The 24,228-nt window shown below is 38.9% G+C and overlaps 3 protein-coding genes across 4 annotated transcripts in view; all 3 read left to right on the plus strand.

Annotated features, from left to right (window-relative positions):
- Nucleotides 1–23: 23 nt before the first annotated feature.
- LOC128893112 (ferrochelatase, mitochondrial) lies at nucleotides 24–2,350 on the plus strand. 2 transcript variants are annotated; one of them, XM_054153922.1, is made up of 8 exons: nucleotides 24–455; nucleotides 542–784; nucleotides 863–1,084; nucleotides 1,154–1,255; nucleotides 1,337–1,502; nucleotides 1,566–1,673; nucleotides 1,784–1,948; nucleotides 2,021–2,350. In XM_054153922.1, the coding sequence occupies exons 2-8, from the start codon at nucleotides 627–629 to the stop codon at nucleotides 2,216–2,218; spliced, it is 1,119 nt and encodes a 372-aa protein (XP_054009897.1). In that variant the 5' UTR covers nucleotides 24–455; nucleotides 542–626; the 3' UTR covers nucleotides 2,219–2,350. The 2 variants fall into 2 exon arrangements, with proteins under 2 accessions (XP_054009897.1, XP_054009896.1); XM_054153921.1 differs by having other exon boundaries at nucleotides 25–455; nucleotides 586–784.
- Nucleotides 2,351–2,479: 129 nt separating this feature from the next.
- On the plus strand, nucleotides 2,480–9,323 carry LOC128893103 (leishmanolysin-like peptidase). The gene is made up of 14 exons (XM_054153901.1): nucleotides 2,480–2,964; nucleotides 4,401–4,501; nucleotides 4,588–4,618; nucleotides 4,698–4,780; nucleotides 4,859–4,970; nucleotides 5,058–5,239; nucleotides 5,314–5,517; nucleotides 6,277–6,502; nucleotides 6,592–6,782; nucleotides 6,842–6,974; nucleotides 7,182–7,341; nucleotides 7,414–7,580; nucleotides 7,642–7,761; nucleotides 7,936–9,323. The coding sequence occupies exons 1-14, from the start codon at nucleotides 2,824–2,826 to the stop codon at nucleotides 8,089–8,091; spliced, it is 2,007 nt and encodes a 668-aa protein (XP_054009876.1). The 5' UTR covers nucleotides 2,480–2,823; the 3' UTR covers nucleotides 8,092–9,323.
- A 137-nt stretch (nucleotides 9,324–9,460) lies between these two features.
- LOC128893098 (probable G-protein coupled receptor 158) overlaps nucleotides 9,461–24,228 on the plus strand; it is a 69,375-nt gene continuing 54,607 nt past the window's right edge. The window contains exon 1 of the mRNA XM_054153889.1: nucleotides 9,461–12,297. Coding sequence (XP_054009864.1) covers nucleotides 10,938–12,297 — 1,360 coding nt within the window. The 5' untranslated portion in view covers nucleotides 9,461–10,937. The remainder of the gene's footprint in view (nucleotides 12,298–24,228) is intronic.

Genomic DNA, 24,228 nt, shown 5'->3' on the forward strand with positions numbered 1-24,228 from the left:
TCCACTAGCGTTCTGTTATCCTATTACTCAGCCGGAGCTTCCCTGATCCAACCGCTAGATGGCGCCACCGGCGCAAAATAAAAATTGTCCACATACTAATCGCTGAAAAATGTTTATAACTATTTAATTTCAATCGAAATCGTATCAAGTTCGGTTCTTGAATGTTGCTAATGATCTATACTGTCTTCCACGAGTACCAGGGATCATTATCTATATAGTAGATTTCGTATTAATTATACGTCAGCGTGATTTAGTGACTGGCAAATGCCAGATCAGGTTATAGTGAATGCTAGTAAGAGTATCGCCGATGTTGTGAATTATAATTATGCATCGTGATTGTGCATAAAGTCCAACTTTGATATATTTCTAATCAACTATTTATTATATTTACTGTGTACTGCTGAGTCCTATTTAATTAATCATGGCAAGTAATTTATCAACTTGGCTCCAATTCGGTAAGCAAAGATTAGAATTATTACCTGAACTTTACGAAAACAACTATGGGAATTCATAGTTTTACCAGTGAAATGGTAAACTTCAGATTTATATTATGCAAGATTAGTGTATATAAGAAATTTTCACTAGGGAAGCAATGTGGGAAATATTCAATCTTGCCTTGTCGACAAATGTCCACAGCAGCTATTCCAAAACAAAAGAGTAGCATTAAACCTAAAACTGGTATTCTAATGTTAAACATGGGTGGACCCACTCATATAGAACAGGTGCAGGAATATTTATTGCGTATAATGACTGACCGTGAAATGATTCAACTACCAGTTCAGAGGTCTATTTAAATAAATCACCACCTTCTACATAAATCTCATTTTAAAGAATAGACAGTACATTAGAATATCTCTTGTAGTCAGTTGGGTCCTTGGATAGCCAAACGTCGTACACCTGATGTACAAAAGAAATATGCTGAAATTGGTGGAGGTTCGCCGATTTTAAAATGGACAAATAAGCAGGGTGAACTTTTGTGTAAACAGTTAGATAATGTTTCACCAGAAACTGCACCTCATAAATACTATGTTGGTTTTCGCTATGCCGATCCTCTTACTGAAGACACTCTTGAAGAAATAAATGAGTAAGGGTTCATTTATCATTGAGGAATAATTTCTGTTGCTTGTATAGCATCTATATGCTTTCTTTTTAGAGATGGTGTTCAACATACAGTTATATTTTCTCAGTATCCACAATATAGTTGTGCTACAACTGGGTCTAGCTTTAATGCAATATATCAGTTTTATAAGAAGAGGTAACCACCTTTTTAATACTGAATTAAACTATTAAATTTATTTGCATATTTGCTTCATCAAGTACCTCAACTAATTTGCAGACACCTACCTGTTAATATGAAATGGAGTATAATAGATAGATGGGCAACACATCCATTATACATAAAGACAATTGCTGAAAGGATTAAGGAAGAGTTAGTTCACTTTCCTGAGAACATAAGAGATGATGTTATAATTTTATTTTCAGCTCATTCTCTTCCTCTGAAGGTTACTATATTGTAATATTAATAGATTGTTTTAAGACTGTTTCCTATTTCATTGTATGTTTAGGCAGTGAATAGGGGAGATTCTTATCCATCTGAAGTTGGGGCAACAGTTGCCTTAGTAATGCAAGAATTAAATTACTGTAATCCCTACAATCTAGTATGGCAATCAAAGGTACAAAAATGGTTCTTTGTTGCAACATTACATGATGTCTTGAGAGTAATTTCAGTAATTGTATGATAATTTATATCCTAGAATGTTCTATATTCTTTATACACATTTAGGTTGGACCATTGCCTTGGTTAGCACCTTTCACAGATGATGCTTTAAAAGCCTATGTGAAGCAAGGAAAAAAGAACTTTATACTAGTGCCAGTAGCTTTTGTCAATGAACATATTGAAACCCTCCACGAAATGGATATTGAGTATTGCAAAGAACTAGCTGAAGAGGTATATATCCATTTATATGTATAATTTAAATCTGTATAAACTCGTGAGGTATCTTAATTCTTTTATTTACAGCTTGGCATTGAAAAAATAAGAAGATCTGCTGCACCAAACGATCATCCTATCTTTATTGATGCTCTGACAGACATTGTTCTTTCTCATCTTAAATCAAAACGATCGATAAGCCCGAAATTTTTAACTCGGTGTCCTCATTGTGTGAACCAAAATTGTCTCTCTAGCAAAAATTGGTATTCACAAGTGTGTAAAAGTTAACATACAAGGAAATGTACAGTATCTATATTTGTACTTGGGAGTTAAGTACAGCTAAACCACATTCAAGTTTCTATTTATGTAAAAAAGAAACATACTGTGAAAAATAATGTTTATTAAAATAGCTATGATTACAGTGGACAGTATTCTCTTTATCCTCTGCTCTTCAATTCTTTGACTGTATGATACCTTAATCATTAATTCTTCAATCCCTGTTGAATCCCATTTTCCTGTTTTTTTTATTTATTTATTTATTTATTTATTTATTTATTTATTTAAATACGAACTCTGCACTCAAAGCAAACCCGAATAATCACTGACAAAGTTCCCTCGATTTACGATCCTCTTCAGAGGAGACATCCTTCTAAATATAGATTCGTTTTCTATTGAAATATCGAATAATTTTTAGGGGTTTTAATAATTCTCTATAGGTATTTATAGTTATACAGATTATATTGAGCTATGGGGGCAACACCAGTGACGTCCATCGTACTCTGGATATCGAACGCGACTGTCGTAGCGCTGGATGTCCACGTCTATATAAATGCGTGCCGTCGGCGGGTGCGCTCAGTGTGTGTCATGCCTTGTGAAAGCGAGCATCGTCCGTGATGGCGGCTTTGGCGCGGTTGAAGATGCAATGCGGCATCGTGGCACTGCCGCTTGTCATCGTAATCGTGTGCAGTGTGGATATCGTGAGTGGGATGTTCGAGGTTCGACAGTGTAGTCACCGATATCCCCGAGCACACGAGGTGAGCGTCATGCGAAAAGAGCGAGTCTTCTCTCCCACTTGCTCCTCCACTCTTACTACTCTCTTTTCTCTTTTATTCTCTGTCCATTAGTTAGTAGAGGTACACTCGCTAAGCGTCGCGGTTTCTAAGTATTTTTCTCCAGTGCTCCATTTTTGTGTCAGTTCTCTTATGGAATGACGTATACTTCTGTTTTTTTTTTACTTTTTTTATTATTCTGGGTTATTTTGTTTTTTTACTGTATTGAATGAATTCTGTTTGGTTTGTGTGAGGAAATCGTAGGACTTCATAAGCGTGCGTTCCACGTGTCACGTGCTATCTCTCCTGCATACCTATCTCATGTGCGTTCCACTTTGCACTACCAATGAGCAGTCGCTTTCTTCCAGTCATTTGTCACTTTATTGCGTGAGAGTATCGTGCCTTTGTTCATTACATTACTGTCGATGTTGTTACGCGATGCGAATCTAATTGCCCTTTATAATATTCATAAACGATTCTTTATTGTGAGGGCACCGATCTTTTAAGTTTCTGAAATATTTTTCATTCTGCGAGCAATGTAATTTCATTTGTTCCTATAGAGATGAATATTTATTTTGTTTTTGGTCATTTGCTGATGATTAGAACGTACTATTATGAATTGTAATGGTGTTTCATTTTGTGTGAAGAGTTTGAAGCGTGACGTTGACCTTGCTCCGAAATGACATTTGTGAACTTGTTTTCATGCGCTATCGAACCACGTGCTTTCGGACCGAACACGTGTCACTTTGTTTATATCGTTTTTCAGTATCCGTGATACGTTGTGCTTGTTCCTTATAATTGGGTAATATTATTAAACAGTTACTAAATAATATATTTTTTAAGCGATACATAAATTCACCAACAAATATTCTGAAATAAAGCTACATTTGAAATAAAAGTAAAAATATTACATTTTCAAGAATAAAGGATTTAGTTTCAACACTGGATGCAAAATGATTTCGTGTTTATGATGTTGACATAGTGACGGTATACGGTATAATAAATCCCAGATCGTGTTTCCCTGTGGGATTACACACCCACCTTACAGGCGGTAGTCGATGACACAATGACGCGAGAAACGCTTGCTCTTTGTCTTCTAGATCCCACTTATTTACTAACTGATAGCGAATGCTTCGTCTTTCCCACGGTTAGGTGAAATGGCAGGAGTTCCCAGCCATTTTCGGTCCCCCTACAAGTTATTGTTACTAATATCGCTCATGAGCGTAATTATACATTTCGTTTAATAAGAGAAAGGTCAAAAAATTTCTTTTAAGAATTGGTTAAAATTACAAGTGAATGTAATTTTTAAACGTTTAATAAATAATACATTTACTGTATCTTCGTTACAAAATAAAAAGTTTTAATAATATGAGATAATTTAATCCATAATATGTTAATACACTCTTTTCATTGTCCTGTAGATTATTCATGGCGTCCATATAGAGCCAGCACACGAAGTAAAAAAACGTAGCATCAATCAGCCGCTTAGAATTTTGTTGTCGTACGATGAAAGTGTCTATAGGTACGTTTTGAAAATATTTACATTGCAATGCTTCCTACAAAATGTTTCATTCTGTAATTTAACATAAATAAAACTTTTTATAACAGATTGGACGATGAAAAATTGGATCTCATTAATGTAAGTATGTAGTTTAATTTTGATAGAAATGTCGTAGATACTATTATAATCATTCAATTTTATTTTTACTTCGTTCCAGAACACTATTCTGCCTGAAGCTGTTCATTTTTGGGAACGAACACTCATGGTCCGTGAGACGAAGAAAACTATTAGATTGAACAGGTAGCGTAGGATTATTTCTCGAAGCAGTCATGACCAATACTTTAAAAATACATATCGATCAAGTAATTCATGTTTTAGAAAATGCGAAAGTAGTCAAGTGTTTGTTAAAGATCAACACACACACTGTATAGACACCTGTCGTCCTACCACAATGTGCGGGGATGTTGTCGTTCCTGAAGATCACCTCGACGTAAGATAATAAATGATTTTCTTAAGATGAAGCTTAAATGTTGCTGGCAAATAGGTTTAACATTATATATATTTATCTCATATGTAGGTTTGCCGGACGTGTAACGCAACAGGACACAACTGCGGCATAGCAGAAGGAAGTAAGGCAGGTCGAGGAATTGATGGCGCTGATTTTGTCTTTTATGTGTCCGCAATGCAAACTCAAAGATGTCACAAAGGATTGACAGTGGCTTATGCTGCGCATTGTCAACAAGAAGCTACGCTAGATCGGTAAAACTATTACCTTGATTTATTCAGATAATTACGATTGAAGATAATCTTGATAATAATGCGATACATTTCAGACCAATAGCTGGTCATGCGAATCTGTGCCCAGGAAGTATCAGTACGAAGCCTCAAGAGCTGGAAACCCTGCTGAGTACAGTGAAACACGAAATATTGCACGCCTTGGGATTTTCTGTGAGCCTATATGCTTTCTATCGCGATGAGAACGGCGAACCCAGAAGTCCCAGAAGAAGTGATACGGGAAAACCAGCATTAAATGAAAAGTGAGTACAACACTTCTTATCGTTATCGACTATTATATGATAAACAGTTGACACAGATCTAGCTGCTGCCCCCGTGTCTGTTATCGATAGTATCGCTCCTGTCTCTCTGTTTGGTATATCTAACTTATATTCTATTACAATGAAAGTCCTTACTATTACTATATGCAAACAAATGCAATTATCAGAGAAATTATCGGTGACTTACCTATCACTAAAAAAAGGATATAGGAAATTACACGAAGAGTCACCAAATAGATGTCCTGAGAGAGTTACAAAAAAAGCTAAAGATCTCTGTAGGTAATGCATATCCATTTACCAACTGTAGTGAGAGTAACAGATCTTTACGCTAAGGGTGGCTGGATGAGCGATTGATATGTATGCGACCGTTTGATTTCGATGGTGAGTGCGCTGCGGCGCCTAGTGGTAGCGGGCGGTATTAGTAGACGCGCTAGCTGCAGTAACGCGGCGCGTTTAAACATAGAAAAGAGGAAGAAAACCGCGGTATCCTACCCGTCTCAGTCTACCAGCGTATTTTTATAGTAATGATAGATGGTTATCGCTTATATTTATAGTAAATACATGTACATTTTACATTCACATTAATAAAAACATGGAGATATATAGGGTACCGCGTTTTTTGTTTTTCTAACGATGTAATGTCTCTAAAAAAAAGTTAAAAAATATATCACGGCGTCACATAGGAAAACAAATGTTTTTGAACGAGGAAGGATGGTAATGTTTCCTGTTCGTTATGCACAGGTTTCAAACTCACGAATGGAGTGAGAACACAATCAAAACTGTGATTAGGCCACATTGGCAAGTGCATGGTGGTTACGTAGAAAGGTCGATGCAAATGATAGTCACACCTCGTGTTCGTGCTGAAGTTCAAAATCATTTTAACTGTACAAAATTAGAGGGTGCTGAGTTGGAAGATCAAGGAGAGGATGGCACAGCCTTAACACACTGGGAGAAGCGAGTGTTTGAAGTAAATATCGTTGAATATATACTGTAAAGATCTGCCTATTGAGAATTAATCCTGGACAAAGCTGTGAAGTTTGTTCATTGTTTACATAGAATGAAGCAATGACAGGAACTCACACACAGAACCCAGTGTATTCCAGAATAACTCTCGCTCTTATGGAAGATACTGGATGGTATAGCGCGAATTATTCAATGGCTCAAGAATTGGGGTGGGGTAAAAATCTTGGTTGCGAGTTTGCAATGTCATCTTGCAAAGAATGGATATCCTCTAAGTCTAAACTCGAGTGAGTATTCTATCTCACAGAATGTATTTCATCTGAATTGTATCATTAATATTTTTCAGAGGGAAATCTATTCATCCGTTTTGCAATAAAGTGAAACAAGATCCATTACAGACTGAATGTACCGACGACAGAAGTTCGGTCGCATTGTGCAACTTGATTAAACATCCGCAACCATTGTCCAAGAAGTATCAGGTGTGAGATTATATCCATATCAATATTTTCTTTGCAAATTGGCTCAAAACCTTCTCCACATCTTCATCCTTTCCCCCGAATGGAAACAGATCGAACACTTGCGGAAAGATATCGGTCTTAGCTCTCTAGTCGCGAGTACAGGAAGTATACATCTTCCACGCTAGATCCTAATGAAAAATATCTTAATTCTAATGTTCTGTTGTTCAGAACTTTGACTCAATTCCTCATGTGCCAGCTGGAGAAGAACAATACTACGGTGGTTCAGTATCTTTGGCGGACTATTGTCCATACATACAAGAATTTACATGGAGGGCTCGGAATATAGTAATCAGGGGCTCTCATTGTCTTTACGAAGAGAATAATCCTCGTAAGTGGTGTCATTAAGGGAACAAACGAACTGAACATCAAACGATTAAAAAATGAATATCTTCGCCTTTAGATCCTGAAAAAAATTTTGCATTAGAAAAGTATGGTCCACACTCGAGGTGCTTTGATCACACAAATGAAATGTGGGAGGAAAGAACATGCAAACAAGCTAGACAATGGCAACACTGGGGTTCTGGTTGTTATCAGTATATATGCGAAGCCGGGAGATTGCATATCATGGTTAGTTTACGATAAAACACGATTACATTAATTAATTATATTTACATACTTTGTTGTGCAGGTTGCAAATTACACTTATACCTGCTACCAGGCTGGTCAAGAAATAGCTGTTAGAATAATACAAAATGGCTGGCTTCACAAGGGTGCTCTGACTTGTCCTGCATGTCGAGATATTTGTGAGGTGAGGCTCCCTTCGATATAGTGCGCGTATACTCCGATAGACTGAGCTGCAGGAGGCCTTAAATTCTGTCTTCTTTTCGAATAAAAGCGTGTATCATTTCTAAATAGGAAATTCAAGTTAAGTAATAAACTTGGAAAGCACGATATAAGTTGTGGCTGTTCCAATTTGTTTCAGATGGAGCTAAAAGAAAAAGAGGATCATTGCAAACCAAGCGATGAACACCCACCTGCTATATATTACCATAGAGACAATCTTCAATGCGCATCTGCAAGACTATTTACAAATTTACGAACGTTTATCATCTTAATATATTTGTCTGTTTTCAGATGATACGTCGTAGATGTTAGGTAATATTTTTATTAATGTTAGATCGATGATGTACCGTAAAAATATCGGTTAAAATGTTTTTTAATCGCGACTTGGAGAATGATAGAGAGGAATCCTTAGGAATGAATAATACATTCCTGAAATGACCGTACGCCAAGATGGCAATTTTATTTTAATAACCTATTGGGAGACAAATTTTCTCAATGAGAACTCTCGCGAATGATTAAACGAATGTGCATAGAATGTGCGAAAACATTGATACATATTGTATTTCATGTGTGCAATGTAAACTTTCGAATGGTCTCTTATTACGACAGAAAATGACTCTTGCGAGGCGGACATACATTCCCACTGGACTACGACTTCCGTGTGGTTATTACTGCCTCCATTGAGATGGTATATTTTGTCACACAGAATGTATTTATAGTGATGAACGATTTTAATTTATCAATTGTTAATAAAGTTCGTTCAGCGTCACTTATAAATAAATAAATACAAATAAATTATTCGAGGCCTTCACGGCCCGATTCTTTAGTATTGATATTAACTGAGGTTTTTGAATGTGAAAGGTGACGTAAATAGAAGAGGTCGCTCACTTTTGGGGAGAGGAGCGGTGGAGTTACACCCCCAGCGCGCTGATAGACTCGAGCATGGAGTGGGGGCTTTTTTTGTGATCGAGAGCTTTAGTTAATATCAAATATAAGTAGTTTTTAGGCTTATAAAATTGTACAAGTGCTAAGATTACCTGTGAATGATACACTGAGACCTGCGTATTTCATTATGTCATTCAGGTTCACTCCAGTCATCGTACCAATCCCACTCCTCAAGGTCTTGGTATGCCATTGTAACCCTACGCTGGTCGATTTGACAGAACTATGGACTTGCAGTGTGATTCGCGTCGAGGCAATGTACTGATTCGAGGTGAGACGTTCAATATATATACATAATTTCTTGGCGAGAGTATAGAGACTCGAGGATCAGTACAGCGTCTCCCTTGTTGCCAGCCCCCCCCCCCCCCCCCACACTCACATGCGTGTATTTATCACATATTGGTACGAACATGCCTGTACATGTTAGTCCAATTGAGATTACTATTTTCCTTTTTACATCGCGTATTACAAGACTCTCCCTACTATTCCGACTCATTCCTTGTAAAGAACGGAGCAAAATCCCATTTAGTGTAAGTATTGTACTAAATCTTGTAACAATATAAAGATATCTTTAGTTTTAAACAATGTTTAAACGTGCATTTAAAAATGATGTATTCCATCACCTACCCTGATCCGCTATCGAACGTGGTTACTTCGATGTATTACTCTCGGAATACCGAGTATCCAGGTTTCTTTGTGAACTTTGCCAGCGTGTTCTCAGTATAGAGATAAAAGGGGAATGCCAGGAAAAATTTAAGTCGGTATACGCTTTATTCGAAAGTTAAAACAGAAATATGAAATGTGAAGGGATCGATAAAGGTATTCCGTGATGGCGTAGTGTTCTGTCAGAAACTTTTTACTTTTACCGATATCCTCTTATGGTTACGCCAGCTATTCCCGCAAGAAATCCATAAACGAAATACATATCTGCGTGTTCAAGGTTACTTTTGGCACTTTCTAGATCGTACCGTGTTACTCGAGGGATCAAATCGCAAATGAAACCAAGTAACTATGTATTAAAGTGTACAGTTTGCAATAAAATGAAAATTATTCTCCTATTCTTAGCATATTTTAGTATTCAGTTATTTTTTCAATTGTATTTTCTTAAAGGATTTTCTTTTAAATTATTAGTGCAACTAAAAAAAAAAAACCATAAAGTTCTCTTTGTTCAGCTGTGCGTAACCCCTTAAAGCCCTCCGTGGCGCAAATAAGTTAGAGCATAGTCCCCCATTATTAATACTGCCTTAAGAGATAAAATTTATGCAATTTATTAACCCTCAACTAGCTCCAGGGACTGGACTATTATTTCTGTCGCCCTCTCCTCGGAGAAACCACGTTAAGAGTTCAAGTATTAAGTGTTTTTTCAGATACAACTAGATTATTACTTATTATTATTGTAACTAATCCATTAACATACAGTGTCCACAGATTATACCAGAAATTTAAATGAAAACAGAAATGTTAGCTATCACTTCATCCCGCACTGTGTCTCGTTACGCACGACCTATCGATGCCATCCGAAGAAAACACTGATTCGGTTGATGCTAACAAAATCATCTGGGTGAGGCATGCGCTCTGCGACCGGATTCCCGCCGCACGACAAAGGGGTAGCGAGTTTCAACCCTCAGTCTGGCGCCGCGTGCGAGCGCGAGTCGACCACGGCGCTCCCGTTCGAGGTCCCGTCGATACACGCTGTTGATACACGCACCTACCCCGTGGTAGGTCACCTGTCAACCGCCGGATAACAATGAATCGCGACAGGATGAATGAAATCCGCTCGGAATCCGAGGATCCTACCTGAGGATCGAACGAGCCAGGACCTCTAGCGACACGTTGACATTACCGAGGCTACCCTTCGTTAAAAACAGACCTTGAAAGTCGATCGTCGACTGTCACCAAGCGTGTCGAGGGTTCCAATTCGAAGTGGACATGAACATTTTCAACGAGGCTCTGTGGTTCTCTCATCGCGACCTGGCACTACCTTGCGTTATTGCTCCCATAGCAGGATCTTGTAAAAGTATCCGCGAAACCGTCCTTGTAGTCGCGGAAAAATGTGACGCGAATGCCGTCCGGCGCTACAAAGCCGCAGAACACGAGAAACCAGGATGCTAAAGCCTCCAGCGAGTATATCATGACTTGACCGAGCCGAGGGTCGCGTGAGATCTTGACGCCGTTGATGGCCGCGAAGACAGTGCTAAGATGAGTGTCGCTTGCCGCTGGTACGTCCTCCTTTTGCTCACGTGCGCGCATAGGCCCGTGCTGGCCGGGTTCGCCGACCAGGAGGCTCAGATAGAGAGACCCAAGGAGACCCTGCGTCATCAGCAGAACCAGCGGCCCTCGTTCATCGACCGCAAGCTGGTGATGCAGGCTACCGAGCTGTCCGAAGGCCTGAAGGAGCGGCAGCGGGATGGAGACGATCTGGACACTGCACTCCAGCTGACTCGTAGAGACAGACTGGAGACCAGCATAGAGAAACCGGCCACGCAAATCAGGCACAGTCGGTCCAGAAACCACTTCGCCCGACAGGCCAAGTTCGACGACACTGATCTCTCTTACATGCCCAGTGGAGCCAGCAGAAGAGCTCAGTCTGCGGACAACGCATCCCAAAGCGAGGAGGCACTTGGCAAAGTCAAAGGGAAGAGTCCAGACATGGGCAGGTCCTCTGGACAGGACCTTAGGTCCACGGGCACCATCGACGAACGGTCCACCGTGGACATCGACAAATTGCTCACTAGGTTGTCAGAGGCTGGCTCGGATCGTAGGAAAGAGGGACGGACTCGCGTGACGCCGTCAGCACGCCACAAGAACGACTCGTTCGGAAAACTGAGGAAGGTGATCGCCAAGAACAGGTTCCGCGCGTTTGGAAACAGGACTATCATTAACATGACCGATGTGTACGGGACAGTTGTTCGCGGAGCACCTGCCAGTGACAGGAACGACCTGGACGCTGTGGAGATCGCCATCCTGGAGGAGTATGACGTGTACAGTGACAGTGAGGTTGGCAGAAACGAGTCTGAGAGGGAGGATTACGAGGATTATGGGAGGACGGTCGTGGACCAGGTCAAAGGGAACAAAGAGCCCGTCCACGTGGACATCGTCACGCGGTTCCTACGCATCATAGAAAATCAACATCTCCTGGGGGAAAACTGTACCGCTGGTACCGATCTGAACCTTGGCGAGGGTGTCGTTGACCAGTACGCCCAGGAGAAGTTTCGATTGGAGGCCAACCTGGCGGTAAACAGGGCCAACATGTTGACCAGGCTCTGGAAGTATGCTCCTGAGGTGATGTTGTCTTCGGAGTACCTTCTGCACGCCAGCATCCTCTCCATGGTCGAGTTCGACGAGGACATCTTCGCTGCAGGGAACTGTTACGATAAACTACAGTACAAGGACAGGTGGCTTTATTGTCCGTTTGCTCATCGGCTGCAGAATCAGGACGGTGTCCTCGTAAAGGACCTGGCCATTGAGTACAAGTATCTGAGCAACAGCAGTGAGTGGTTCTATATAGCCAGGAAGAATGCTGAGAAAGTGATAGCGAACAACGACCAGTTCAGTCGAGGTAAGTGGTTTTTGGGTACTTGGTTTGAATTGAGGTTTGGTCTGGAGGCGAGTAGTTCTTGGATACTCGGGGTGCTGGTTGAGGTTACGCTTGGATCATGTTTGAGTTTAGTCTAGGCTTGGGTTGATTAGGACCTGTGTTAATTCTGGGTTAGGTCTGTGGTAAATGATTCATGTATATTTAGAGTTTGGATAACATAAAAATGTCTATGAAAACTTTTCGACGAATGGCTAATATTATCTTCATTTAATTTCAATATAAATAGAAGTTGAGTTTGGTCTGGATTAAGTCTAGTTAGGTTGTGTCAAAATCCATAGTAATAAGGTGAACAGATTTTTGAGGTTTAGCGTTGTATAATTTTCAAATCTGATACAGGCGACACACGAGAACCTTGCATTGCAGAACACGGCAGGAAGCCCCAATTTACGCGAGTAATTTATGAACAAAGTCGACCATTATTCAAGCATAGTTGTCTTAATTGGTCCTTGGTACCCACTTCAATTAAATGCGCGATGCACCGATGTGTCTTTACTGATTTTTAGGAACGAGAATTAATGCAATTATTGACTGATCGTTTCCTACATTTAAGATTTATTCAGAATCTATTTTATGAATTCATATAAATATAAAATATGTTTTCTACATGCGTACATCTTCCATTACGTTTTCATTTACAAAATTTCATTTAAAGTAATAGATCGCGTCCAATTCTGGTTTGGAGCGTACTAACGAATTTATTCGTAAATGGAAAAAGATTCCACTCATACAATAATTAAAAACACATTCGACAATTTTCCATGCATTTCCAACGATGAAAACATTAATAAGTCGAAAAAAGCGTTTTGGGATTTCTTTCTTTTAACTTCTCGTCATAATTAAACGCCAGACCAGCGACGCAGAGGAAATAGAATTGAGCAAAAACGCTGAAAAAGGAAGAATGGGAACTATGTGTGCCGCGTGCGATCGCAAAATTGTAGTTTTTCTGGACAGAGGGCACGTAGAAAGCCCGTTCCTAATCCTCCGTTTCGTGTTTTCGCCGAATAGCGCTGGAACTGTTTTTATGGGCGATAGTGTCTACGTGCGTCCGGTGAAATGGCAGAAAATTTAATAGAAACTTCAGTCGAAGGCGTGTATCTCAAAGAAGTTCTCGCCCATACATTGTTTCTCTTCGTGTAAATAAAAATCAACACTGGCACGTAGGATATCGAATGCTTTTTTACTTTTTAATCTATACAAAAGTTACACCTAATAGCGAGAGATGTCCGATAAAAATAGGTGGGGAATCAGAAACGGTTTTCTTGGTTTTTGCAACTTAATCTCGCGGCTAGGAAACTCTTGCCTATTACGGATATTGGAAACGTCGGTTTCCCTCGCAGTAAAGACTCGACCCAGATTTTAATGGAAGGCCAGTCCTCAGATTACTTCCGCTTCCCGTATGGCGCGCCTCATTGTGTGTCGGAATTAAGTGATCGATCCAAAGGTAAAAAAAAATGTAATGGGAACAGAATCATTTCTCTGAGGCCCTGACGAGTGTTTGAAAATGATTTCCGTCCCTGGTGTCTGCAAAAATTCTACTCGAAGATGGAAATTCTCTTCTAAAACTTTTACAGATCCTCTTCAAATGAGAGTGCTTGGAATGAAAAAGTGACCACTAAGACTACGAATTACCAAAGGAGGCAAAGATTGGAGAATTTTAAAAGGCTAAAATAGCTTTTATAATTCATGAAATTTTCTTTACGTTCCTTTTTTATTAAAAATTATTGATTATGTTTATGTATTATTTCTGTGAGCGCAGTTGTTGTTAAATTTCTCAGTGCACTTAACAAATTGAACTTGCATGTGCAAGTGGCACATGCAACGAAATTGCACCGCCTTCTTGAAGAAACCTCACTGGAGAATAAAAGCATCTGACAGGCTGTTGCAAACAAAATAGAAATCCCAAACGTTCAAAATTATTTAGATGATGGAAACGTTTCTTCCCCTGGAAGTGCAGGATATCGTCTACTTTCCAGTCTGAAAGTGCAAATCATACGAACAGTAGAAAGTAAATTCAGCCACCTACGAAATGGCATATTGGGTTGAATTACAATGCACGCCAAGGTAAATAGAATCCTTGATGGTTTGATATTTTGAGATTCAACCAAACGGAATTTAGGAATTGAAGCGACTGTTGATTTTTATAGGATGAATTTATCCAGAACATTTTGAATGACGTACTTACTTATGAAAATGAATTATTTGGATAAGAATTCGATTATAATAATACGAATTTTGTAATAATAGAAGGATCCATGTAATAATAGTTGCAAGTCAAATTCAGGGGTTTATTTGACCTCCTTATCCTTTTGTCATTTGAAGGCAGGATTTAATGGAAGACCTAGCAACCGATGTAACATAAAAACAGTCAACAAGAAAGGAAAAAGGGAAGAAAGAAAGAAATATTTGGGAACCGTGGCTGGAAAGAGAATGTCCCCGACGATTCTAGGGATTCTTCTCTCGAATCCCTAAACATGTTACCAAAAGGAGCGAGGAAGTAGAATACAGGACTTGGAGCGTGCCACTTAGAGAGGGTCGCCTGTTTACCAAATGGCCAGGGCGTTTTAGTTTGCTTTGCCCGGTTCCTCGCAAACGTGACAACGCAAAGGATGGTGTCCTGAATCTTTGAGAGGAACAGGACGCAAAAATTCTCAGTAATCCCGCCTGTGTGCGCAAAGAACAAATAGGTAACACGGTTAGCTGCATTGTTCATAACTCGAGAAAAGGCTGCTGGTAATGCATTGACGGTAATCGCTCCCGGATCTAAGGACACCCAGGACAAACCTAAAGTGCGGGGACGAGGTGGAAATGATTTAAAGAGGTGGTTGATTGCTGTTCGACGTTAAAAGAGACGTTCGCTGAGGAGATTGCCGAGGGAATGCCTCAAAGAGATCAGGGGAACGAATGAACATCGACGGTGTAACGGAAGACCGTGTAATTGCGTTCCTTTTTTAAGATTTATGCATAATCACGACGTGCCAGGAACAGAAAAACACCTACTTTGTTATTCGAAGAGCTGTTCTCGCTGAGCCTCTGTTGCGGGGCTTGTCAATAATATTTCAAGTGCTGGAGATAATGAAGTTAGTGAGTGCACTTTATTTATAAGGGTACAAAGGCATATAACTTGATTATAATACTTAATCGTCATAACGTGTCGTGCCTTACGGCCAGAAAATATCTACAGTTAACTGCAGATTAAGTGTCGTTTATTTTCCTGCTAAGAGTTTCCGTTTCATTAAATTAAACATCTTTGCGGAGAAGAACCGTTCCCTTATCCACCGGCATTGTAACAGTTGCTGGCCGCTAGGGGAAATTCGAAAGGACACACGACTCGCGTCCCAATCGAATCTGACTCAGCGGTGGTCTAGCAAGAGGATTGTATGCGATTGGCTAACAAAAATACAGCATGTTTTGATTAAAAACATTCGTGGGATCTGTTTGAAGCCGATGGATATATATTGCTTATTATTTCAAGATAAATATTTGTCCTTTGTTTACCGAACCTTCCCCGTAAACCGAAGCTGATGGATTCGATGCTAAAGAAGCGTAACGTAAAAATGTACGCTAAACTAAATGTGAGAACTAATGGTACCCGTTTGTTACATCAATAATTAATGACTGATTTAATCAGCTTTTCACAAATGGCTAAGTAATCACTGTTCTGTAATCACATGGATGTATAATAACTCCTAGTTATTAGCCACAAAGATTTTTAAATACGAAATCATATTCATTAGTCGAAACTTACACAGATTCATACTATATACTCTTGAAGAAGTAAGCAAAGAAACTCTACTTTTCGAGATGTTGAAGGAGAAGTAAAATGTTTAATTTGAGATAAATTAAAGAGGAGTTTGACCCGTCATCCGTTCACGTCTTGAAACGTAGCATAAATTCGAGTTTGTGATTGTTCCAATTCACGCCGTCTTTTGTCTGGGAGTAACCAACCGAACTCCAGTTCGCATCTTTCCCCGTTTCCGTCGACTCCTCACAAAGTTTCAGCTCCGGAAGCAACGATCCTCGCGCAACTTCCACTTCGTAGGATCGATGTCGCTGCAATAGCAAGTAAACCAGCGACAATTTATCACGCGTCGCGTGAACGTTGCTTGTCCTCGCCAAGATCTCAACCTCTGGAGAGTCCCCGGCGACGGTTGTGCATTATTTACAGTAAGTGTCGTCCGTTTAAACCGCTTCTCATCGCGGAAACTTTTCACCGAGACGCCATTAATGCCTCTTTAAGAGGGCTGACCACTGCAACAAACAGATTTTTTGGTTGCATTTCTCAGAAGATACATACTTCAAGAATTTCGCGTCAAAATTTTAAAAAGATATCCCTAGAATTGCTAGAGTTACACTCTTCGATATGGAGCAGTGTTAAGTGGTCGACCGAAGACTACTGAAACTTTTAACGCGGTGGTTGACAGCTTGCCGAGAAAACAATGTGTCCGATCGATTTGATTCAAATCACATTCTCTTCAGAAAACTCGTACTATGTAAGAGGTTAAAACGGTATTCCACATTTTCGTCTTGTGTTATCCTGTAGGATCACTTTGCACAAAAAAAGTAAATGTGTGAGAACGTTTAACGTAAAAGCAATTCTGATTTATAAAGGTGCGCTGCAGTATTAAATATTTTTCATAGAAGAGTGAAGCAAAGATGTCCGTTTATTGAAACGACTGAATCTTAAAGTATTCTACTCTGAAGATTAAAAATCGAAGCTTCCTGGCAGAGGTGGACTTTCCAAGAAAGCAAAGCGAATTATTAATCGTAGTTTCCACGGAGAGCTTTCATCATTATGGCAGACAGAAATGGATTATTGTACTTTGAATTGAAGCCCGACAGTGCAAGTTTTAATTTTAACTTTCATTCCATTGCTTCCGTTTCTCTCCTTGCAGTTAGTCATCTTCCTTTTCGCGTTCACTTCTGATCACTGCGACGCGACGGGAGAAAGGCAAGAGACATTTACAGAGGGAACGATTAACAAGCTCTCGTCACTTCAGTGTCAACGTTCCAGTTAATTGTCAGAAAGTTTGCGCGCCGCCTAAGTTTCTACAGAGGATGGGTCACGGCGCTTTAATATCTAAATTAGGATTCAAGACGAGAGGGAATGTTGAAGTGAAAAGCTCTACTATTCAGAGAACACACATTCTGGTACAAATTGATCCTGGCGTTACCATTAAGGTTATTTGAAGATAGTTAAAGTTTTCTACAAGGATAGCATGAATTCTTAATTTGGTAATGCGTTAGTCGATGTCAAGACGAATTCAACCTTGAGGGAGCCATGAACAATTATTTCAATTTCAAATTAAATTACATGTCCAAAATGGCAACCTTTTGCAGAAATACTTTTGCACAGTCCTGTATATTTAGTATCGAAGAAGGCTATGTTTGCATGCCGCACTATACTTGGAGCCAATAGTTATCGAAATTGATTTCCTTGGCACGTTAACGAGTTGCAGAAAGTGGGTATTTACTTTGAAGGAACAACGCCGTTATCGAGTATCGAATCAGCTGACGGTTGCATGTACCACTATACTTAGGGCTCATAATTATCGAAATTGATTTCCTTGGCACGTTAACGAGTTGAAGAAAGTGGATATTTACTTTGAAGGTTGTTTGGGCTTCTCTTGTCTATGTAAGAAAACGTGACCCGTTAAATGTCAGCCTTCTATTTATAGCGAAACGTTTCCTTTATCTCCTCGAGAGCATGACAAGTATCGCGATAACATTGAAACTCGATCCTTGCGATCCTTCGATTCACTGAATTTCGTTTGGACGGCTGAAAAATCGAGACCATACCCGGTCCTAAGTTTCGAACCATCCTGAGTCAAGGAATCTGTTAATCCGTTAGACTTTTTCATATGGAAACTTAATATGAAGACGAGTGTTAAACTCAATGCCACTTTCAAACTTTGTAGGAAAATTAAGTCCGTGATCGTAAGCCTTCATTCATTGAATCGACTGATGCCAGCATCAAGTTGGAACAAGGGTACTATCATCCTTCTTTCTGACGCTTCTCGCTGGCTTTTTGCCAGGTCTTGACGTGCCTCGAAATCTTGATGCTCCATTAATCGAATTGAGGGTTCATTGGAATTACACTAATCAATTCATATATAATTTTCTAAGCATTACTTCCATGTATTATTATGCTAGAATACAAAGGCACAGAATTATTTTTAAAAGTCAAAGCTTCCATCTGACAATAAGACCGTTCGAATGCTTTCGTAGGTCGCGATGGAACGACGCGTAAGCTCTTTCCTTGGCCGAGCGAATAATGGCGGGGAACGTCGTTAAATCTCAAGTCCGTGGCGAAATAACGCGTGGGGATCATTTTTCTGGGTCCTTACACGCGTTTGAAATGGCGTCCTATTACGAGGGCGTTTTTCAAGTCAAAAGGCTAACCGCAGAAAACGCTGTAAAGTGTAAGATGTTCGTGTTCCAACTGATCCTTTCAGTGACACGTAATTGGAGCGTTAAGGAGTCTCGACTGAAAGAACAGAGAATTACTGTCTGTTAAACGGCGACGCGGAGTAGTTATCTCGCACTAGGTTTAGGAAGAGATTAAATAATCCTGCCAATTAGGACCCCCATTGCGGCAGAACAGGAAAAGGAAAAGTTTCTTATTTATCGAAGAATACGAATAAAATCATTTTTATATTTTGTGAAATATTTTTCGGGCAGCTTGTCAGTCAAGGGTAAACACATTTTTTAGGCTCTTAGGGAATAAATAAAGAGTAGCATGATTCCCTTTTAGTCTAGATCCTGACCTATCGTATTAGGGATGTATTTCTGTACTTCTATCGTGCCACGTCCACCGAATCCAATCAATTCCACGCCAGGAACAGAACAAAACCTCGTCTGGCGGCCATAACAGGCTTTACAGTCGCATAATTATTTCATGTTTCAAGTAACAGCGACGAGCTATGGTCGGATGTTATGGACAGAGCATGCAGGAACATAAAACAGGCGCCTATGTCTGTCTGCAGAATGGCATAACCTTCGGATGAAGAGAGACCAGATGACTCGGATAAAAAAGAAGTAACAGATTTGTCTTTTAGGGTCATTAGATCAGCGACCGTCGGAATCGGCAAAATGTCAAGATTATTTATATTCTGATATTTAGACCTGCCTTTATTTTAAGCTGCTACGAAATCCACTGGGTTGATGACGTTGACGCTCGAAGAAGACCAAGTTAGAATAAATATCTAGATAAAGAAATTGAGGAAACAAACTGGAGTTAATTTAATTTTTATTTTGTTAATAAATTGTAATTCGAAAGGAATTACTCAATTTGAAAATAATATATATAATGGTACATTAGGTATATAAAGGAATTGTAATACATATGTTCACGGTATGATCAAAGAAGGATTTTGTTTCATCAGTTCCCTTGATTAAATTAATTTCAATGGCTTCTGTAATATCTGTTTAAACTCAGCGACGGCTTAAAGGGGAACCCCTTGAAAGCTTATCAATCTGGCGTTTCATCCCCCACCTGAACCGATCACGTTTATAAAGAGTCTCCCACTTGTAAGGCAAGAGGGATCCACAGAGTCTCCCCCTACGACACTCTTGCGCATTAATAAATCATCGCGACACCTGATCGCATTCCTTTGAACCAAACGTTTCCGTTCGATAACAACCTAGAAAACATGTTCTCATTCTAAAGTACTGAAGTGACCTAAACTTTAACCTAAACGTTAACAAATATGACGAATATGGCTAACACAATTACCGTTTCCATTAGAATGTAGACGATCTCGTGTACTCTATGCTTATCCAAGGCATTACGTCTGACTGAAATGTCCGATACTACTGCCACTTCTTCCTACAACTAATCCTCCTCTTCTCTCCTTACAGTGCAAACAATTTAGCACAGTCAGTTACTACGAATTACACTCAGTAATTGAAAATTGTCTGGGAAGAAGAGTGATTTCGAAAAGAAGTTCAAGCAGGTCTTTTTTCGCAATCCTTCTATCCCCAATCCACGAGCGAAATATTGCAAGTCTTGCGTGTTAGGCTGCGCGTGTCCGATTCTTCACTGTTCCAGCGTCATTTGTCAGTAGCGAGCATTCGATTAGAAAAGAGAACCCTGTCAGCAACTCGAAGCTAGCCATTCATTTGATTACCAAGCTCGTGTGGCACAACGTTAAACTGACTGGTGAACGACAGACTGTCCGAGGCGCAAAATATGCCTAACCTCGTTTTCCACTGCTTGGGTATCTGCTGCTCCGAGTGTCTGCCACCTAGCTGCTTTAAATCAAATCGGATAGAAACAAAGCAATAAAATCTGACAAGAAAGTTGGATGACTGTTTTGTAAGGTCAGTGTAGTCTACCACTGGAACAAGTATGGCCTTGCGGTAGATCAATGCTGAGTTATCGACCAATCGTTGGATCGATTGTTTGCATTCAGTGGCGACTCGTCGAGAACGTTCAGACGTTATCGCGTCGTTAAATAAAACAAATAAAAAATATGTATAACAATGAATCGGATACTAGGACATGATTTTTATAATATAAAGATCGCAACAAATTATCCAGGCGTATTGGTGTCGACATTCCCCTGTATGGAATCTTTTTCATTCCCAGCGTATCATTGGTAGATTGAAAACAACTTTTAATTAAAGTTTTAAAGAGGATTTTACTAGTAGTATAAATGGTTAATAGTTGTGTCAAACCGCTGTTTTTCGAGAAAATCGTAAAAAAGCCTCCAAACGTATTGGCCTATGGATGAAATTCTTTGAATTTCCAGCGGCGTGATGTTGTGCAATCGATTGAGCAAAAATTGTAATTATGCAAAATAATTACATCGATTTTTTACTAACCTGGATTTAAGAGATTATTTACTGATCAACAAACCATAAATTCAGAAATGAATACTTTAGATCGGGTTCATTTTTAATTAAACGTTACTGGAACTATTATTAACAAACTTTAATTTCGATTCCGATATCGTACACTAGTATTAAATGAGTTTGCTCTGTAAATATATTTAACCAATTCATGTAATATCGAGGATATTTCGAGGCGCTAATTTAAATCGAGTTTCATAATATCAGATCCTTATAAGTAGGTCGATTTAGAAAAGAATCGAGTTCCAACGAGTCGTAAATTCTACTGAAACGATATGAAATATCATTTACCAGTTTTCTTTTGTTATAATCAATTTTACTTTACGTAGAATTATAAAAATTTGACAGTATATTCCCTAAATAGAATTCCATTTTACTATGTAGGTACGACAAAGGACATGGAACCTGACAAATTGGTCTTTTTAAATTTAGCTAGATCTGTATTCTAAATTGAATACCATCGATCACTTCCAAATTTAATCGTCGTGAATAATCTCTTAAATTATCCTCACCCCGGTTGAAATTGCTGCAGTCGAAAGTTTCCCGTAACTACAATGAATTCGACTCCTCTACAGGCGACCTTATGCGAATAATTGCATTCACGGTTTTCCTGTCGCTTACCTTACAGGAAATTCAAACTTTTAGACGTGCAAAACGTTTCGAATGTTGGAATTGACAGGTTTAATTGATTCAAGCTCGATTAAAATCTTCGGAATTAATTCAACGCCGTTCTCTCCAAGTAGACAGGTTCGACAGGCCCTAGCTAAGAGAGTTTTGCAGTTTAAATTGGTAAATATAGGTTTTCTAAATTTACAAATCTCGCAATCACGTGAATTAAATAATTGGTGACGTGTTGGAATGATCCATCCTGTTTGTTTGATTTTTAATTGGAAAATATACTCAAATGCGAGGAAATACGTCACGTTAATTATGGGATAATTAAGAGTAATACAAATTTGTGAACGCTTATTATACAGAAATGACGTGGAAAGAGTGATACACGGTTCACCTAAATATTGTAATGACCGTGGATTCCAGTATTATGTTTTTAATTAAAATTATTAATTTCATGAAACGATAAATGTCACGTATCCACAAGTGACCTCTGTTAAATCATCTTTGATCACTAAAAATATATTACAAAGATAGACATTTAATATTAATATTATCATTCTAAGATCACGAGACGTTGCATTTGATGTTTAACGGATGAATATTAAATTGAAAAAGAAATTCAACACGAAAACATCAAACTAAAACCTGTTCAAGTAGGAGTTGCAACATGGAACATCCAATACTGAGCACCGACCCATCTCAATCATGGCTAGGCTTATATAGGCGTTTTTTGCTTCCTGCAATTTCCAAACGATACGAACCCTCCCTGCTTCAAAGAAGTATTGGAGGATGACCTTTCTTCGCTCACCTCCCCATCCCCAAACCTCAAGAAGGAACGCTACGTGAGTAAAACCGGTTGAAGTCATTCAGCCTAGTATTCCAGCTTCTGTCGATGGTCATGACGAGGGTGGAAACCTCCGAGCAAATCTGCTGAAGTAATAATTTATGTTCCCTCTGTAAACATAGCAACCAATAATGGTGGCTAACTAGAGAACCGACGAAGAAAATACCGCAAGGAGGGTGAAACATCTGGGAATGGGGTTGTAAGCGTGGTTGGGGGTTGGAGAATCTTAACAGCACGATTGAACCGCGTTTAAGGTCCTCGCGCGATAGACAATAGGCTATTTTGGAAACAGAAACGTCGAACAAGAGAAGCTTTCGAACCTAAAATTCCGATTTAAATAAAACTTTGCGTTAATGAACAACATATTGAAGTATCATCAGTTTCATTCAAAGGTGCGAATATTTAAGCTTGATCCTTTGTAACGGGCATTGGGAGACCGTCAAAATGTCCTCGTTATAACCATCAATCGCTGTATTGGAAAATTTAACTCCAACTCGCAACTGTAACGATGAAATCTCCCACACAAGTCAACAAATATTCGATACGAATTTTTAACTGGACAAAAATCGTAGGAGTTATAGTGAACTTACAAACGCACAAATTTTGGACGTTACATTATTAATTTCCTCTTTCCTAAATGAACTAGATTTTCCCCTGAAATGTAAAGAGTAAATAAACAAACTGCATAATCTGCACAAATACTCCAAAGAACTTTGCTTGCAGCAGATTATTTGCTGGAATGCTATCGATCCTGTGGTGATTCTGGTAAACTCAGATCCATGATCTGTCGGTTTGGTTAAACATCCAAACGTTCTCGATCATTGTTTGAACAAATATTGTTAATAAATCATTTAACTATTGTTAGAAATTAATTTTTAATTACTTCAGCTAACAGATATAACGATATGGAAAAATTTCTCATGATTATTGTATTCGATGAATACTTATTCCGAACCGTGATGGTTATTAACAATATTCAATCGAAGACTGAATGTTACTGGATGTCGAAGTTTCAAATTATTATACTAGTATTTCTAGAGAATATAATATTTCCAAACATGAAAAGTAATTTTTCGAATTATTTTATATCAACTTTCCATGTATGGAAATATTATATTTTCGAGAAATATTGATAAAATAATTTGATACTTCGAAATGCATTTAATATGTACAGCTCCGGATTAATTAAATATTATCATGCATGTAGTAACATATGAAAGTGAGTGCGTGGAATAAAGTGTAACTTTTTAGACATATTACTGAAATTTAATTAATTTTCCCCAGATATTTGGAAGATGATGCAAGGGATTCTACAAAAAGAATAATTGTTTCTATCTAGATCAGCGAAACACCCTACTGCGTGACTTGAATTCAGTTGCATTTCTTTACACCAATTCTCAAGAGGCGTATCGATCATATCAAAATTATGTGATGTTACGGTTGACCTCATTATTGTTCACCTAGGGTCGATAGTTCTTATCTGTTCACACAGTTGACAGTTGCTAGTTCATTAGTCGATAGTTGAGGGAAATTTCGTCGTGGAGTGTTGATATTTCAAGAACAGCAAAGAGAGTACTTTTTAT

The sequence above is a fragment of the Hylaeus anthracinus genome, unplaced genomic scaffold (assembly GCF_026225885.1).
Source record: "Hylaeus anthracinus isolate JK02 unplaced genomic scaffold, UHH_iyHylAnth1.0_haploid 2, whole genome shotgun sequence".
Taxonomy (NCBI): Eukaryota; Metazoa; Arthropoda; class Insecta; order Hymenoptera; family Colletidae; genus Hylaeus; species Hylaeus anthracinus.

Coding starts and splice junctions, on each gene's coding strand:
- LOC128893112 (XM_054153921.1), top strand. CDS start 422: ATGGCAAGTAATTTATCAACTTGGCTCCAATTCG. Junction 1,256..1,336: donor TATCAGTTTTATAAGAAGAG/GTAACCACCTTT, acceptor ACTAATTTGCAG/ACACCTACCTGTTAATATGA. Junction 1,674..1,783: donor ATCTAGTATGGCAATCAAAG/GTACAAAAATGG, acceptor ATACACATTTAG/GTTGGACCATTGCCTTGGTT.
- LOC128893103 (XM_054153901.1), top strand. CDS start 2,824: ATGGCGGCTTTGGCGCGGTTGAAGATGCAATGCGGCATCGTGGCACTG. Junction 4,971..5,057: donor TTCCTGAAGATCACCTCGAC/GTAAGATAATAA, acceptor TCTCATATGTAG/GTTTGCCGGACGTGTAACGC. Junction 6,503..6,591: donor GGGAGAAGCGAGTGTTTGAA/GTAAATATCGTT, acceptor TTGTTTACATAG/AATGAAGCAATGACAGGAAC.